Below are 20,143 nucleotides of genomic sequence, written 5' to 3'. Positions count from 1 at the left end.
ACCTAGGTAGTTCTTCAGTCTTTTCCCAAATCTTCACGTGGTTAGCTCTTTTTTGTTACTTAGGTCTCAGTTCAAAGACCACGTCTTTAGATAATTTTCTTCTAGCACCTAAACTAAAAGTGTCCCTCAACAAATAATTCACTGTACTACAATACCTGCCTTATTTCCTTCCCTGATGATTAATTTGTTTGATTGTTTATGATGCATCTTTTTCTATCAGAGTTTAGGTGAGAGCTGAGACTTCATCTGTCTTGTTGAGGATGTTATGTCCACACATTGAGTAGGATGAGGAACAAATACTAAATAAATATTAGATGAATAAATAAAAGAAAGAACAAAAAAAGCTGAAGCTGACAATCATGATGAAAACTCTTTCTGTCACTAGTACACCTCATTTATAAAATAGGTTTAATAATTAATATGGATTGTATATAGTAAATTCCCAATAATTAGCTATTATTATCATCATTATTACTATTTCTCCAGTAGTACTAGTGCTCTAATTTTATACTCAAAGATACAGAAGTGCTCTATAGCAAGGGTAAAGGGTAAACAAGGGGTGATAATCTAATAACAGCTAATAATTATTTCATATTTTGGGATTTTGTGATCATGTTAGGAAAAATTTACAGAGATTATCACATTTCAGTTTTATCTACAATTTTACGTGAGAAGAAACTAGCCCTTTATGAATTTAAGCAACTACTTTGTGGCAGAGATGTGAAGCAAAATCCATGCTCTCAATCTCTTCATTATCTAAATGACCATAGAAACTCATGAGCTCTGTGCCAAAGAGTTCAAATGCCACACAGGAAAGAAACCAAAAATGAATCAATAATAACAGAATGGATTCTGAAATATTAAAACAAGTAAAGAAATAAACAAAAATAGCTCTAAAACAAGACAACAAATTCAGGAAAAGTGTATTAGATGTATAATGACTAGAAGGTAGAACCCTCTCCTACACATCACTCTGTCGTTTCCTTGAGTTCTGCCATAAATTTCAAAAACAAATTAGTAAAACTGATATTCTTAGTTAATGCTGACTTAAATAAAAATTCAGAAGTAGCCATAATTGCTTAAACAAAAGCCTTTCCCTGAAACTAAATTAAAATGTTATCATCTATAAAAAGGGCTTTCAAATAATGATAAACAAGAGCACTCCTGAAATAGAAGCTCTGCAATAAAGAGAGTATATTGCCATTTAAAAACAAAAATACCACCACACAAAATGCCCAGAGTTACAAATCACATAGCAATCATAGAATAATGGGTCTCATATCTGTTCTTGGAGTGCATCACTTGTCAAGCAAGGGGGGCTCTCTCTGCTTCTTTCACTCTGCTACCAAAGCACTACAAAGTCTTCACATGTGTGAGGAAACTTGAAGTGTGAATAGGTTTACGAGAAAGGAGAATAAAATTAGGTTGTACAAGATGCACCGTGAGTGGAACATAAAAATGTAATAGAAAAACACTAACATGGACATCTCAATAGTTTGAAAGGAGACATAATAACAAACAGGTAGAAAAGATAACATTGCAATGTTCATCTCTCACACACACACAGAGGGTCAACTATTGTGTTAAATATGACAATCATTTAAATGAACATGAATAAAACACTAGTATTACTGTTGGGAAAATGATTGTTTTGATGAAAAGTTATGTATTTTTTTCTCGCACAATACTTAGCTTTATGCGACTGGCATCCATTGAAGCTGTTTTACAAATGTATGAATTGTAAGTTACTGATGGCAAAGCAAAAAAGTTCTCTTCAGACATACAAACTCTGCCTTGTCAGGGAGTGGCTAAACTGACTTCTCTCCCTCAATGTAGAAGAAGTTAGTTTTACCTCCATTTATGAATTCAATTTAATGTCCTTCTCCTATAATTATAACTGTTCTTTAGATACTCTTTTGAAGCTATTATAAAATTTTCCTGGTTTCCTCATTATTAGTTAAATAAAATGTCTAACATGTATTCATATTTATATCTGTATGATAGTCTTAATTTTACCTTTCTTGAAAATTATCTCATAACACTCATGTCTGTGTTAACCATGCAAAGCCACCAGTACTATACCTAAATCTCCTTTTTTTTTTTTACACTTGATCTTAGCCAAAAGGCCGAGAAGCGATCCTTTTTTTTTTTTTACTTTTTAATAAGGGGCTTTTCCCCCTGCTTGGCACTTCTCTCTCCTGCCACCAAGTGAAGAAGGACGTGTTTGCTTCCCCTTGTGCTATGATTGTTAGTTTCCCCAGGCCTCCCCAGCCCTGCAGAACTGAGTCAATTAAACCCATTTCCTTTATAAATTACCCAGTCTCGGGTATGTCTTTATGAGCAGGGTGAGAACAGACTAATATAGTGCTCAAGAGTACCTTGCATAGTCTTTTTCTATGGGGCTTTAAGAAATTCTTTCTTTGCTGAATATTTGGCACTCAGGCATGCAGCTGATGGCAAGAGTTCTTAGTCTCAAGGGATCCTCTTGTGTCGGCCCCTCAAAGTGCTGGGATTACAGGGATGAGCCACCACACTCAACCTTTTGTTGAGGATTCTTTCATCTATGCTCATCAAGGATATTGACCTGTAGTTTTCATTGTCATTATGTCTTTGCCAGGTTTTGATATTAGCATTATTCTAGCTCATAGAATGAATTAGGAAGGAGTCCGTCTTCCTCAAATTTTTGGAATAGTTTCAGTAGGATTGGTTTCAGCTCTTCCTTTTATGTCTGGTAGAATTTGGCTGTGCATTCTTCTGGTCCAGGGATTTTTCTGGTTGGTAGACTTTCTTACTGATTAAATTTCCAAATTTGTTATTGGTTTGTTCAGGGTTTTAATTTCTTTCTGGTTCAATCTTGGGAAGTGTATGTTTCCAGGAATTTATCTCTTTCTTCTACGTTTTCTAGTTTATGTGCATAGAGATGTTCATAATAGTCTTTGAGGAGTTTTTTTTTTTTTTTTTTTTTTTGTAGTTCTGTAGGATCGGAGGTAATGTCCCCTTTATCATTTCTGATTGTGCTTATTTGAATCTTCTCTCTTTTTTTCTTTATTAATCTAGCTGGTGGCCTATCAATCTTATTCTTTCATAGAACCAACTTTTGGTTTCACTGCTCTTTCATATGGTTTTTCATGTCTCAATTTCATTCATTTTAACTCGATTTTTATTATTTATTTTCTTCTGCTAGCCTTGGATTTGGTTGGCTCTTGTATTCTGTTTCCTCTATGTATGAATTTAGGTTGTTAATTTGGTATCTTACTTTTTTATGTAGGTGTTGGTACTACAAAGTTTCCTGTTAACACTGCTTTAGATATTTCCCAAAGATTCTGGTATGTTGTACTTCTGTTTTCATTAGTTTCAAATAATTTCTTGATTTCTGCCTTAATCTGTTTACCCAAAATTGTCATTCTGTATTAGGTTAATTTTCATGTAATTGTATAGTCTGAGAGATCTTCTTAGTATTGATTTCTACTTTTATTGCACTGTGGTCTGGGAGTGTGGTTGGTATGATTTGTTTGTTTTAAAATTTGTTTAGATTGTCTTAAAGCTGAGTATGTGGTGAATTTGGCATATGTGCCATGTGCAGATGAGAAGAATGCATATTCTGTTGTTGTTAAATGGAGTGCTCTGTAGATGTCTGTTAAGTCCATTTAGTCAAGTATTGAAGTTAGATCCTGAATATCTTTGTTAGTTTTCTGCTTTAATGATCATCTAAGACTGTCAGTGGAGTATTAAGTCTCTCATTACTGTTGTGTGATCATCTAAGTCTCTTTGTAGGTGTCTAACAACTTGTTTTATGAATCTGAGTGCTCCAGTGTTAGGTGTGGGTGTGTGTATGTAGAATATTTAAGTCATCTTGTTGAATTGAACTCTTATCATTACACAATGCCCTTCTTTGTTTGTTTTCCTTTTTTCTTTTTCTTTTCTTTTTTTTTTTTTTTTTTTTTTTTGAGACAGGGTCTAAATTCTGTTGCCCAGGCTGGAGTGTAGTGGAGTGATTATGGCTCACTGCAACCTTGACTTCCCAGGCTCAAATGATCCTCCAACTCAGCCTTCCAAGTAGATGGGACTACAGGCATACACCACAACACCTGACTAATTTTCTTTTCTTTTCTTTTTCTTTCTTTATTTTTTTAAATAGAGGCAGTGTCTTGCTTTGTTGCCCAGGCTTGTCTCAAATTCCCACCTCAAACGATCCTCCCACCTTGGCCTCTCATCTTTATCCTTTTTGATTGTTCTAGGTTTGAAGTCTGCTTTGTCTGAAATAAGAATGGCAATACCTGCTTTTTTTTTTGTTTTTCATTTGCTTGGTAGATTTTTCAACATCCCTTTACTCTGAACTTACTGATGTCATTGTATGTGAGATGGGTCTCTTCAATATAGCACATAGTTGGTTTATTTATTTATTTTTTATCCTACTTGTTTTGTCTGAAATAAGAATAGCAATACCTGCTCTTTTTATGTTTTCCAGTTGCTTGGTAGATTTTTCAACATTCCTGTACTCTGAAATTATGGATGTCATTGCATGTGAGATGGGTCTCTTCAAGATAGCACACAGTTGGTTTACTTATTTATTTTTTTATCGTACTTGCCACTCTGCCTTTCAGCTGGGGCATTTAACCCATTTATATTCAAGGTTTATATTGATTTGTGCAGATATGATTTTTGTCATTTTGTTGTTAGCTGGATGTTATGCAGGAATTTCTTTATAATGTCAATGGTCTATATACTTAAATGTGTTTTGTGGTGGCTGGTAATAGGCTTTTGGTGTTTTAGCACTCCCTTAAGTACCTCCTGAGGGCAGACCTGGTGGTAACAATTCCCTTAGTATCTGCTTGTCTGAAAAAGATTTTATTTTTCCTTCACTTATGAAGCTTAGTTTGGCTGGATATGAAATTCTTACTTGGAATTTGTTCTTTAAGAAAGCTGAACGTAGGCCCTCAATCTCTTCTGGCTTGTAGGGTTTCTGCGGAAAGGTGTGCTGTTAGCCTGATGTGCTTCCCTTTGTAGGTGACCCACTGTTTCTCTCTAGCTGCCTTTAATATTTTGTCTTTTGCATTGACCTTGGAATATCTGATGACTACGTGTCTTGGGGATAGTCATCTTATATAGTATCTCACAGGGGTTCTTTGCGTTTCCCAAATTTGAGTGTTGACATCTTTTGAGATGTTTGGGATATTTTATGTAAAGTATCCTCAAAGATGTTTTCCAAATTGCTTTTTCTCTTTCCTTCTCATTCAAGGATGCCAATAAGTTGTAGGTTTGATCTCTTTACCTAATTCCATATTTCTCAGAGTTTTTTTAATTAATTTTTTTTTATCTGACTGAATTAACACAAAGAACTGGTCTTCATACTCTGAAGTTCTTTTCTCAGCTTGGTCTATTCTTCTGTTAATACTTCTGATTGTATTATGAAATTCTTAGTGTGAATTTTTCAGCTCTATCAGATCAGTTTGGTTCTTTCTTAAAGTGACTTTTTCACCTTTCAGCCCTTGTATCATTTTACCGGATTTGTTTTACTAGATTCCTTAGATTCTTTGGATTGGGTTTCAACTACCTCTTGAATCTCAATGATCTTTGTTGCCATCCAGATTCTTAATTCTATGTCTGTCATTTCAGCCATTTGAGCCTCATTAAGAATCATTGCAGGGGAGTTAGCGCAGTCACTTGGAGGTAAGAAGACACACTGGTTTTTGAATTGCCAGAGTTTTTGCATTGTTTCTTTCTCATCTGTGTGGGCTAATGTTCCTTATAATCTTTGAACTTGCTCTCCTTTCGATGAGACTTTTTACTTTTATTTTCTTTTTCTGTTGTTGAGGGTTTGACTGTAGCATAAGCTGGATTCAGTAACCTGGCTTTGTTTCTGAATGACTTTAGGGGGCAAAGACTCAGCTCAGCACTCCTGGGCTTTGCACTCTATCCCTGGAGGGCTGAGACCAGGCCCAAAGCTTTGTTCTCTGGCACCTCAAAGTTAAGCACCTGCTACATTTGAGGAACCTATGTATTCCTGGTGTGCTGGCAACAACACTCCAATGGGCATTGCCTGCAAAAGCACTTTGTCAGAGCAGTGACAGTGGCATCTGCAGTGTGCACTGGCAGGAGTGGGGTGACTACAGTGAAGTCCATGCATGCACAAGTACACTGCTGGAGGTGGGGCATTGAGGTCTGCTCATGCAATGGCAAAGCAGGGTTGAGAGTCTGTGCGTGGGTGCCTGCCAGTAAAATGATGTGGGAAGCTATGTGTGGGTGCATGTTGTGGGGTACCATCAGCAGAAACTCTCCAACAGTTAGGCAGGACCTACCTGCAAATGACCTATGGTGGCTGCTGCCAGGAAGTACCCCATTTGGGCATCCAGGGCTGTGCTCCAAGCAGACTTGGCCAGGCAGGAGAGGCTGGTAGACAGAGGTGCACTCAGATCAGACTGGCTTTTTCCCACAGGCAAGATTGCCCTGATCTGTCCAGGTCTGACAGTCAACAAAAGCCAAAGCCACCTAGAGCTGTGTCGTGAACCTTGAGGCTGGGCATCCCTGGCCATGCTCCAATGCAGCTGTTCCCATGCCAAACCTTTGCTCAGCACAGTCTGGAGTCCTGTCCCTGCCACCTCTCTAAGGTGGCACAAGTGTCCATGGGGGTTGTGGAGTCTCCTGAAGCTAGAATTCTGGAGGTCTGTGGCAAGAGTAGGCCACCCCTCACCTATTTAACTCGCCAAGAGCCACTGTGGGCCAGAAACAAGTCCTGGTGCTCAGCATCCCTGTGCAGGGTTCCCAGCTTCTTCCCACTTCAGCCTAGGATCTATGTTCACCCTCCACCCATTCTCAGTGTCTTCCTTTCTAAGATCTGCTCAGAGTGTGCCGGTCTTCTTGATGGTCTTGTCTCTGGGTGGGAGATACACTTCCTTGCTGTGTCTATTGGCCACCCTAGTTCTTCTCCAGAAAAAGACATTTAAAGAAAATATAAACGGCAAAAACAATAGAGGAATTATCTTAAAGAAAATTTTTTAAAAATACAAACAATAAAGGAAATAATTTATATATATAAATACAGTAAGCTTCATTTCAGCTTATCCAAACACCATAAAGAAGTTGAAAAGATAAATGACAGATAAGCAGAAGACATAAGGAACATATAAAACATATTTCATAAAGGTCTAATATCCAGAAAAACTCTAAATTCAAAGGCAAAATGAAAACAGCCATGCAGAATATTTCCAAAAGACAGAATATGTTGTTTCATAAAAGAAGAAAAATGAATGGCCAAATCACATTTAAAAACCTGTAAAAGCTCCTCAGAAAAATGAAAATTAAAATCACATTTAGATATAATTTCAACATTATAAAATTGTTTAAAAGCATAAAAAGTCAAAAAAAGTTATGGGAAATATTTGGGAATGGGAATCTCATACATTGCTGGTAGAAGAATAAATTCACATGGTTTTTTTGAAAAGGATTTAGTGTTATTTGGCAAAATTGAAGTATTCTACCACCTACAATTCTATTCATTGATGTTTTCCCTAAAGAGATTAAGAGATTCTTGCGCTTGTGTACCAAGAAACCTATGCAATGTATGGAATCCTCTAAATCACATGGAGTAATAAAGGGACCACTTTTACTCAAGTTTAAAAACAGTTATACATACCATAATTATGAACCACATTTTGATCTTTTATCCCAATTCTGACAAGTTGACCAATCACTGTATTAATAACAAGCCTATTTTCCCTTTTACAGACCTGAGAGTATTTTGTTAGTCTTGATAATACTTCTATCTGAAACTAAAATCCTGTGGCTAAATCCAATTCTTATGACTTTTATCCTAATAGTTATTGAGATTTTTTTCTTGCACTGATATTACCAACCTTGTTGGGACTGGAATTTCCATAACATTTCCATACCAGCTTGTAAAGATGCCTAAGACTTCTTGAAATTGCACCAATTGTAATGACAGCTTTGCTAATTGTTACCTGTGTCCACATTTTTGTTAGAATGTTCTACCTTTCAGATGAAATTGGAACTTCATTCCAGGGGTTCCATTTCTAGGTTCAGTTCTGTCTCAGTCTGCCACATCCCAATAAAAGTATTTAATATTCAGATTAACCTAATAAATTGAATATATTTTATCTAAAAGTACATCTGTATTAAGAAAGAATACTATTTACCTTTCACACAGCTACTCCATATTTACATGAATAATGGATTAATTTGAGGTTGGTAATAGTGAGCCTTATTACATTACTCAGACTACCTTTTGTTTTAAGAGTATTTAGGAGCATTATTGTAATTTGCAAAGAGCAAGCTTAACTAGGAATTCTACACATAATTTCTAATTCCTTCTTATATATTAACATCTGATCAGTATAGTAATTATTATTCTCAAAGTTCAAAATATTATGCTTATTTAAATATAATATATTTTTGGACAAATAGTTGATATTTAAAATGTTTCATTCCAGAGTGATTTTTCCTTTCTTCTACCCTTAGTTGATTAGCCTGTGATTAGACTGGATTGAATATGAAACTTCCAAATTTGCTAGACTACTGAGTTACTGACCATCTCAAATATATGTATATGTAAAAAACGTATACACACATATGTGTATGTATGTGTGTGTGTATGTGTGAGTGGGGTGAGGGAGAGAGAGAAAAAAATCTTACAAATCAGAATCTAGCATGAAGACTTTGCAATTATGTGAGAATTTGATGCATTGGTAGGGTTAAGTCCAAATTAAAGACAATGCCTAGGTCACATTCCTTATGATCTTACAGTTGCAGTTCAGTGTTTTTTAAATCACTGTGTTTATACAGCCCATTCTTTCATTTTATAAACCTCTTAAAATACATGAAGACAAATTGAAATGCTTTCTCCAACTTAATCATAGCTTTTCATGGTTCATTCAATCTAATATAATATATATCAATATCCTGCTATAGCTTGTAAGTTGGAAATAATGAATTATCTTGGTATTTTTATACTGCTATAAAAATAATTACTTTATAATATTCTTTTTCATAACACACACATCATCACTTGTGGAATTAAAATTATGATTAAATGCCTTAAAATATATTAACATATACTTTAAATAAGATACCATCTCACACCAGTTAGAATGACAATCATTAAAAAGTCAGGAAATGACAGATGCTGAAGAGGATGTGGAGAAATAGGAATGCATTCACGCTGTTGGTGGGAGTGTAAATTAGTTCAACCATTGTGGAAGACAGTGTGGTGATTCCTCAAGGATCTAGAACCAGAAATACCATTGACCCAGCAATCCCATTACTGAGTATAGACCCAAAGGATTATAAATCATTTTACTATAAAGACACATGCACACATGTTTATCGCAGCAATATTCACAATAGCAAAGACTTGGAACCAACCCAAATGCCCATCAATGTTAGACTGGGTACAGAAAATGTGGCACATATACACTATGGAATACTATGCAGCTATAAAAAAGGATGAGTTCATGACCTTTGCAGGGACATGGATGTAGCTGGAAACCATCATTCTCAGCAAACTAATGCAGGAACAGAAAACCAAACACCACATGTTCTCACTCATAAAAGGGAGCTGACCAATGAGAACAGATGGACACAGGGAGGGGAACATCACACACTGGGGTCTGTCAGGGGGTGGGGCACTAGGGGAGGGATAGCATTAGGAGAAATGCTTAATGTGGTTGATGGGTGCAGCAAACCACCGTGGCACGTGTATACCTATGTAACAAACCTGGACATTCTGCATATGTATCCCAGAACAAAGTATAACAACAAAAAAGTTAAAATATGGCAGAATTGCCTAAGCTACAATAGTTATTCCACATAAATTTTTTGTGTCTTCAGTACAGAATCAGAATGAATATGCCAGGCAATACTGGATATGATGGCTATTACATACCTTTCACACTTATATTCAAATACTACATCACTATCAGATTTACTGAGAAAAAAATAAATACAATGTACACTTTAAACATGAATTTTAAAGATAACATCAAGGGATTTGGAGATTCTGCAATCAAAATGGGTGCCACTTTAATTTCATAACCAGAGTAATGATATAAACTAGTTTACCTAATACATAGTGAATTCCTTTAAGTTCTAATATTTAATAAGAAAGGACAATAATAATAGGCAACATTATTCAGAGTGTACTATGTCCCAGAAGCTGTGCTAAGTGCATATTCTCATAAATACCACTTTATTTTACAGATGGGAAGTTTATGAAGCTAAGGCCCTGAAAGGTTCAATAAACTGCTCAAGATGAAAGGAGAAGTAGTGGGCAGAATGAGGATCTAAAGAGAAGTCTGTATATTCCAATATATTTGCTCTTTTCAATAGCTACATCGAACCAAGTTTTGATCTTTTCCTGATTTTAATGATCGTAACGGCCATAGCAGTTAGTTTGCTCAAGGAAGAAGATTTAAGCGTAATATAGAATAAGAGATTTATTATAGGTGTTAGACTTTGCATAATAGTGAGAAAGGCTGGGAAAATAACAGTCCTGAAGGAGACAGTGTGATCAGATAAAAGTCACCTAAGTCACTAATATAGTTTGTATCTGTGTCCTTGCCCAAATTTCACATTGATCCCCAATGTTGGAGGTGGGGCTTGGGAGGAGGTAATTAGATCATGGGGGCAGATTTTCCCCTTCATACTGTGTTGCCATAGTGCATGAGTACTCATGAGATCTGGTTGTTTTAAAATATGTGGTATCTTCTCCCCCGCCCCCTCTTGGTTCTGTTCCTGCGATGAAAGACACCTGCTCCCATTTCGCCTTCCACCATGATCGTGAGTTTCCTGAGGCTTCCCCACTAGCAGTTGTTGCTATGCTTCCTGTACAGGCTGCAGAACTGTGAGTCAATTAAACCTCTTTTCATCATAAATTACCCAATCTCAGGTATTTCGTTAGAGCAGTGTGAGAACAGACTAACACAGTCACCAAGCAGGGACAATGAAATTTCCTGAATCTGATTGCCTCTTTTCTGGTGGTGAGCACAAAATTGCTACAAGCAAGTAAGGCAGACAATTTGGAGGAAAAAAAAATGCAAAGTAAAGGTAAGTATAGACAAACAGTATCTCAGTATCTCACAGGACAAATGGAACTCACAAGGATAAATTGAAACCCATGAAGACAATCTAAAATCCAGGTCAGTGCCTCTAATTCCAAAAATGTCTGTGAATAGAAGTCTGTGCCACTCGGCACAAAGACGCACTTATGGCTGGCCTGGGTTTCAGAGAGGTGAAGGGCACGATGTAGCAAGGGCTGGAGGAACTGACATAGCTGGCATCCTTCAATTAAGTGAACCAACAAATCAAACACAACATTTCTGAATCATAATGATGCCTGGGGCCCTGCACCAATTTTATAATTGTTGCTTCATTTCTGCCTTCCAAATTTCATGTCAATTTCTATAGTGATTAAGCACCCTACGGAGAAGAGAATTTTGAAAAACATATTTCCTTACATAAGTAAGATAAGGCAATAAAAATCCACCACTTTGTACAAAGTATTTTGGATCTAAATTTTTGCAGTAGGCAATAAAATTATAAAGACTATACTATGTATGAATCTGTGTACATTAATATGATTCCAGGGTATAGATATCACGGTATTTTTCAAGAAACAGAGATGAAATTAAAATATATCACAAAACTTCCACTTAGCAGTATGGAAGACTATGTACTGTAAGTGATCCACCCATCTAGATATAACTAGATTTTGCCTACGGTCTTACCTTTTAATACATTTCTAGGTTCACTAGAAAATAAATAAATCTTCAAGGACTTAAGCCAGAAGCAAACAAACAAATGGGAACTGGAGCAGAGAGCTGTGAATTGTTAGTATACGTAAGGTGGTGGATTTATCAGGGACACACAAATACAAAACCTGAGGGCACAGCAAAGTCAGAAAGCTCAACCTGGGAACCACACATTTTTTATCTCTCATGACAAGAGAAATTGGTTTCAGGATGGTAGCATCCTAGGGAACAGGCAGAATCAACTACAAATTTTCTCTGGTGGCAAAAGTGTGTGAATTAAAGAAAGAGGAAAGAAACACGAGCAAAAAGTACCCAATACAGATCTTGGTGTACAAGAGGATAAGTTAAGCATAGTATAGGCCCACAAAAACAAAACAAAACAAACTACTATGAAATAGGAATAAAAGTATAAACAACAAATAATAAACTTACATCTCCCAAGACCTCCAAAATAAAATTATCAATTATAAAATATAAAGTAATATATTTTTAACTTTATAAATTTACTTTAATAAGTTTTTCAAGGCAACTGACTATGGTAATCCCACAAGCTGATTTTCAAATTTAGAATCATTGGAAGGGAAAAATTCCAAGAATAGCCCAGACATACTGATGAATAATGACCTGGAAGGACTTGCTTTAAAAGATAAAATATTATTATAAAGTACCCTCCATAGATTATCCCTGTTCCTCCCCTGCCATGTTATGCCCCACCCATGCAACTACTATCCTAAATTTTCAGTTAGCATTACCTTTAAAAACTAGATCTATCATATATTTATTTACACATAACACAGTATTACCTCTGGTTTTGTTGCATTTTGAGCTTTAAAAAAATGACATACTATTATTTAGTCTTATTTTCTTTTTTTCATTCAATATCTCTGAGAATAATCCATGTTTTAGCTGTAGATGTCATTCACTGATTCTCAGTGAGCATAGTAGCTCCCATAGCTAATATACCACAATAGATATATTCATTGTCTTCTTTATGTAAATTAAGGATAAAAAGTGTTTGCTACTATGAACAATGCTATGAAGGCCCTTTGCATATATCTTCTGGTTCATATAACAGAGCTTTTCGACAATAGATATCTATAGTGTTATTACTGGATCTTAAGACATAGGCTTTTTCAAATCAGTTATGTAATAAAATATTTTCTCAAGTTCAGGGGTCCATGGACTTCAAATTCACTAGTTCTGTCAATAAATCCTAATGGCATTTGCTACAAATATGTCATGAACTGTACTTATGAATAAAACTTCATAAAATCTCAGCCTTGCTTTTAGATAAGGTGGTTTTGACCTTGTAGACTGTTATATTTTGACAACTTAAAATTATCATTTGAAAAATGTATATATATAACTGTGAAAATGGCATTTTTATTAATGTCATTTTTGGCATTTTGTTTCAAAAATGGACGGCTTACAATTGCAGAGTATTGGCATAAATTGAGGCAGTCCATTGTACGTATAAATCAAATTCCTATTAAGTAGATGGAAGATAAGACTGATAGGCATTTTTTATGGGAAATTTGGGAGATCTATAGGTAGGTAGACTTACACAAGATACAGGTAGGTAAGTAGCTGAGAGATAAAATTTGACTACAGCCACATGAACATAGGTTTCAGTGACGATAATTTAGTTTGCTTATATTTAAGGCATTTCCTTAATGATATCTGAGGTTCTTTCCAAAACTTTTCAATCACTGCCAATTATGAAAATTGTTATTTATCCTTTTTAAATCTCTCACCTGTTCCATTAGTGTAACCTAGACTAGCAGTTTCAGCTACTTAGATCAGGAAAAAGGAAATTATATGCTCTCTTATTCCTCTTTTTCTCCCCCATCCCTTGGTTTATATTATTGATAACAGAATGTAAACATAGACAATATTCTCTTTGTTAAATGACTTCAAGTCATGAGAGACAGGTTCCCTTTCAGCTGTTGGTGGTTTTCTTTATACTACTCTTGTTTCTCCATATATTTTGATAACAGAATGTAAACATAGACAATATTCTCTTTGTTAAATGACTTCAAGTCATGAGAGACAGGTTCCCTTTCAGCTGTTGGTGGTTTTCTTTATACTACTCTTGTTTCTCCATATATTTAGTGGCCAAATGCTGGCGATCATTAAAAAGTCAGGAAACAACAGATGCTGAAGAGGATGTGGAGAAATAGGAATGCTTTCACACTGCTGATGGGAGTGTAAATTAGTTCAACCATTGTGAAAGACAGTGTGGAGAGTCCTCAAGGATCTAGAACCAGAAATACCATTTAATCCAGCAATCCCATTACTGAGTATACACCCAAAGGATTATAAATCATTCTACTGTAAAGACACATGCCTTTGGTTCTTCATATATTTCATGGCCAAGTGCCGAGTCTTTTATAGGGTCTATTTGTCAGTTTTTTAGAGGATACTGGAGTTTCTCTCCCTATCCAATTCCCTCAAAGGAAATCTGGCTAAGGCACAGTGGCTCTTTTCTTGCTGCCTGCAGCTGCAACCATAGAGAAAGTCCCCCATACAGCCTCTTGCTGCCATATTGCCCCCTCCCAATAAACAATGCTTTTGAAGTATAGGGCACAGAACATACAATGTTGCTTATATTTAAAACACTATAATGGCCCCACACTAACAGGAAATGTAAGTCTTATCCTTATTATGTCAGAGACTGAATATAAGGGCTGTTTCCTGACAATCTCTATTATCAGTTCCACCATCTCTTCTGTCTTTACCATCACCATGAAGTCTCAGTTTAGTGATGTAACATTTGGGCAAAATAAAACACCATTTCCTGTCATTGCAATGTCCTCTTCCTCTCTGAGAGCAGATGGGACAGTTACACCTTTGAGAAGACTCCATTTGCCCAAAACATTCTGTCCTCTTCCTCAACCTCATATATTTCTATTTATCAGTGACCAGTCAACTTAGTACAAAAGGAAATTTCATGAATAGGACCCTTGAAGTGTCTAATAATATGGTCCTCAAAATACATTTTCTACTGTACATATGGTCCTGTTCTTTAAATATGTGAAGCACAAAAATATATCTTAATCAGTAACTCTTGTCTATTTATATACACATATAAAACTAATTAATTAGCTTATTATTTATAACATATTGAGAGTTGTTAAGATTCTGTATGGACAGAAACACAAAGTTGATCTTTTTGGAATTGATATTTAAAGTTTATCATTTTGATACTCAAAGTATTTTAGATATAATTATTTGAGAGCCACAACAATAAAAAATAACTGGAAGTTGTTACAAATGTGGAAATGTAGAGTTTTTACATGAGTTGTCTGAAATATTAAAGTCTCCAAAGGTAGATCATTCTTTAGTCCGACATTAAAAACTGTTCTGGGTAATAACCTGAGGAAAAACATGATCAGATGATTTCTTTCCCCAATACCTAATGAAGTGAATAAAATGTGATAAAATAAATATAGCCAAAGGCAGACAAGGAAATAGTTATATATGTCATAAATTTAGAAGGAGATATAAAAATGAAGGCAGTATTTTCATGTGGTAAGTCAGAACCAGATTTTGCTTTCTTAAATTAAAGATTTCTGGCTGAATACATTTAGTGTAATTCCATATTTTGAGGGATTGGAGGAAATCATGAGTTACATAACAATCATTTATAGCATGTACCTTTTCAGAACTGTCCAACCTCTTAAAATATAAAATTTCTGAAAAGAAACGAATTTAAAAAAATATGTTTCAATGATGCCTTAATATGTAGAGAAATGTACTTAACATAGACTTACACAAGCAAAAATTGTAGAAAAATCCATTGACAAGTGGAGGTCACACCAACACCAAAGATGCACAGCAATTGGGTTTGACATTTTCCAGGGTTGTGCACCGAATAATAGCAGGCCAAATGTGAATATGTCACAGCTGGAGAGTGGACTGTGTACCTGGCTGACTGGAGTGTGCTTTGGTGTAGGATATTTAATGGATCTCAGAAGAAGTGGAATCTAGCCAGCATCAAAGGGTATACTTAAACCTTCAAGTTCTCTCTTTTCCCCATCCTCTCATCCCAAGGCCATGGAAAGAAACACCCAATGAGAAGTCTAGATGAACAAAAAAATGTCAAAAGTTTTGTGAAACAGTGACAACAGAAATGCACCCACAACCTTTCTGATTAAATAGAATGAGCAGAATACTCTGCATGACATACAAGCCGTATAAAAATAATGACATAATAGCCATATAATCATTCTTTGGAAAATAAAAATGAAAAAAAAAGAAAAATAATATTGAATTTAACAAGTGGCTAAAGTAGATAAGAAATCCAGTTGGGGGACAGAAGAGTAAGCTAATCCCCATAAGTGAGTCATATGTAGAGGATAATCAGTAAAGCATACATTTTTTCAGAAGAATTTCACAAAGAGATGACAAAACACAATGACATGAAACTGGGAATTACAGAACTAAAGATTAAAAAAAAAAAAACTTGAAACAGAATATTGAATCCATTTAAATCCAGAACTAAGAGTATATAACTGGAAGCAATGATTGCAAGACAGAATATTAAGGTTATAAATCAAGAAAAAATAGTAATAAAGCACCAAAAATTAGTAGCTGAGGGGTGAAGCAAGAGCAAATGTAATAACATCAATATTAACTGAATATCAATTTTGTATAATTAATATGTGCAAAGCACAATAGTGTTCCATTTCTCCACCAGGTACAGTGGCTCATGCCTATAATCTTAGCACTTTGGGAGGCAGAGGTGGGCAGATTGCTTGAGCCCAGGAGTTTGAGACCAACCTGGGCATCATGAAAAAATCCCACTTCTACAAAAAATACAAAAACATTAGCTGAGCATGGTGGTGCATGCCTGCAGGTCCAACAACTTGGGATGCTGAGATGGGAGGATCACCAAAGCCTGGGAAGGTCAGGGCTACAGTGAGCCATGATCACGCCACAGCACTCTAGCCTGGGTGACCCTGTCTCAAAAAAATAAATAATCATAATGATAATAAAAATCAATTTCTCAATGCATTATCTCATTTAATCCCAAAATCAACCCTATAACTAAAGTGTCTTCATCTCATTTTATAGAAGGCAAAATGACTAAGAATGGCTAAACTTAGTAATTTGCCCAAGAAAGTAAAAAGGCTGAGATTCAAATCCAATCATCCTGACACCAGCTTTTCTTCTTATAGATTGTTTAGTGACAATAACCTCATTTTGAATTATTATTGCAAGTATAATTTATTTTGACTTTACTATTTTTCACCTAATTTGCTGTTAAAAAAGAATATATAGGTATTTTTATGAAAATGAGGTCATTACACTGAAATACAAACAAAAGCAAAAACAAAAGGGCATTAATATAAAGCCAGGAAGATGAATGAGGTGAAATGATGTCTTAGCTCAATCCTTAGGTCAGTAGTAACATTCTGAGAACCAGAAAGCTCTACTTAAATTATGTAAGGGTAGGCAGTACAAGGCTGCTAAAGCAGAAGTAAAATGCTTGCCAATGTTAGTGACAGCCAATTCACAGAAGAGCTAATGTATATTTTTATAAAAAATTAAAGATTTTTCAAGCTAAATATGCTTAATACAGTTGTATATTTTGAGGGAGTAGAAATGATGGATTATATAACAATCATTTATGAAATACGCTTTTCAAAACTAAATTGATACAGTACATAGTCCTACTGAAGTTTTCTTCATCTTCTTATTCAGTCAGTATTTTCCATTAAAACCTATATATTTAATCAATTAAATCAAAAAGTTTCATTGGGCAGTATTTGCTTGAATTTCATTAACTTGCTTGTATTTTTTTATTTCAAATGAGCAAACAGTTCATTTTATTGCAGCAGTAAATGGACATAAATATGTTCCCAAATGCAATTTTCCATTTTGAACAGAAATTTTAAAATAACGAACTCTGCAAAATTATAATGAAACTACCCTTCAGCCCAGTTGCCCTACCATTTTTAAAAATAATAATTAGAATGACCCTAAAATAAGAAAATGCTGAAAAAACAAAATTATGGCTTGGGGAAAATTAGTAGGAAGGATTTTTAACAAAAACAAGTAAAAGTGCTTGCATGTCGACATTTTAAAAAAGAATTTATATATAATCCTTATAATGTGAAACTGTGGAAAAATTCAAATAAAAAATTGACAGCTACCTGCCAGGTTTTAAAGTATTAATTTTTAATCTTTCATTTTCTCTTTACTCCCATATCTATATGCATGAAAAATTACTGTTACCAATCCCTTAGGGCAAAGAAGTTCATGAGCCTATACTTACCTCTCTCCCTGTATATTTAGTGAGTGCAGAGTTCCAAGTTTGAAGGTCAACATGTTTTGAGAGGTTTAAGACCAAAGAGAAAGGGAAATAATGAAGATGGAAAACATTTTCAAAGCTGGGCCATGGTTGTACTAGAAGCTAAGGGGTTGCTTATTTTATCGTGTTTTGTATTGCCTTTCCCTTTTGATTATTATTACTGAGGTTGAATTTTCGTTTTTGAAAGTGTGGCAAAATGCAAACATAAAAAAGTCTTAAAATAGGAACATAGCTTAAATATATACAAATAGGAAATATAGCAAGGGCCTGAAAGAAATATCCAGCCAGATACAACATGTTAAGGCTGACAAAGCAATTTTTTAAATAAAAGAAAATTAAATAGTAGTGTTTCTATACTATTTAGTATTTCTTTTGTTGTTTTCATTAAACGTGTTGACTTTGAAAAAGAACCATTAGTATAAAAACACCAAAGGCACTGTTAGCAGGATTGAGATTGAAAAGGCTAAGTCAATTGTAAAGAACAGGAATTTTTTTAATGCAGTACAAACTCAGGAATTTTAGCTTACGTAGTTTCAAAAATAAAACAAAAAGCACTTGTGTGATCAATGTAACTCTAATACAGGACAAGCACCTACAATTGCAAACTCTCTCTAGGGTCCTTTTAGAGTACAGATAGCTGATTTAGTGTCATTTTCTCTCTTCTTTTGGTTCTACTGGAGCCCAGATACAAGCAATATGAACTCTGTTGTCACCTATGACTTTTCTATGATGAAAAAAAGATTAGACTGTTATCTCTTGACTGTGAAACAATGTAAAGTTCATCTGGAAAAGCGTGTTTCAGTGATACTCAATTGTCCTAAGGCTGATAATCAGAGGTGTAAGGTAATTCTAAAAACAATGTACAGAAATTTATAGGAAAACATAAGGCAACCAAGTTTAGAAATAAATTACTTCCACAGGGGATGCGGTTGAAATATCACGAATGCCTACTATTATTTTCATCGCTACTGTTTAGTTTGTATTCTATAAACAATAAATTTTTTCACTCAAATCTATTTTTTATTCAAGAAATGATAGCTGCATAACTTATGACTTTACTACAAACAAAACTTTCAACATATTGCTCTATACTCTCCTAAAGTGTTTGATTAAAACAGTAATAGCTTTCTCTATAAATTGTATAGTTTTACTGAAGGAAGGTAACATTTGCCATTAAAATGGCATAAATTGAAAAAAAAAATTATCTAGCAGTCTATATTCTAAAACACTGGATAGTTAAAAAATATTAAAATTTAAAAAGTAGTTATTTATGTCAGTAAACAGAATTTATTAGTAAGCATAAGTCAGACCGGCATGGCCCAAGGAGACAGTGCTGCCAAAGCCTTCATGAGTGCAGAACCCGCCACTTGTCCAAAGGGCCATGACTGGGAACGTACTTGACTCCACAACCGTCAGGGATGAGGCGCTTCTTGGCCACCATGTCTTCGAATTCGTCAGCATTAAACTTCGTGAAGCCCCACTTCTTGGAGATATGAATCTTCTGGCGTCCAGGGAACTTGAACTTAGCCCTGCGCAAGGCTTCAATCACATGCTCCTTGTTCTGAAGCTTGGTGCGGATGGACATGATGACTTGACCAATGTGGACGCGGGCCACAGTACCCTGGGGTTTTCCAAAGGCACCTCGCATACCTGTCTGGAGCCTGTCAGCCCCAGCACAGGACAACATCTTGTTGATGCGGATGACATGGAAGGGATGGAGCCGCACTCGCATGTGAAAGCCATCTCTGCCACAACTTTTCACCATGTACTTGTTGGCGCAAATACGGGCGGCCTCCAGGGCTTCAGAAGATAGCTGCTCATATTCATCAGACACCATATGGCCACAGAGTGGGAATTCATCCACTTTTGCCTTCTTTCGACCCAGGTCAAAGATGCGGATCTTGGCATCAGGAACCCCTCGGCAGAAACGAGATTTTGGGTACGGCTTGTTCTTACAATACCGGTAACAACGAGCTGGACGGCGGCCCATGGCAACACAGGAACGTCTTCACTGCGTCGAAGTGAAAGTGCGCTCCCTGAACTGCGCCTGCGCGCATCTTATATA

The 20,143-nt window shown here is 35.6% G+C and overlaps 1 protein-coding gene across 1 annotated transcript; it reads right to left on the bottom strand.

Moving 5' to 3' along the window:
• Positions 1-19,343: 19,343 nt before the first annotated feature.
• On the bottom strand, positions 19,344-20,143 carry LOC105481881 (ribosomal protein L10 like). Its single transcript, XM_011741673.2, has one exon. It carries the CDS (start codon positions 20,066-20,068, stop codon positions 19,424-19,426), a length of 645 nt encoding a protein of 214 aa, XP_011739975.1. The 5' UTR covers positions 20,069-20,143; the 3' UTR covers positions 19,344-19,423.

Source organism: Macaca nemestrina, chromosome 7 (assembly GCF_043159975.1).
Source record: "Macaca nemestrina isolate mMacNem1 chromosome 7, mMacNem.hap1, whole genome shotgun sequence".
NCBI lineage: Eukaryota > Metazoa > Chordata > Mammalia > Primates > Cercopithecidae > Macaca > Macaca nemestrina.
This window is presented reverse-complemented; position numbering and strand designations above follow the sequence as displayed.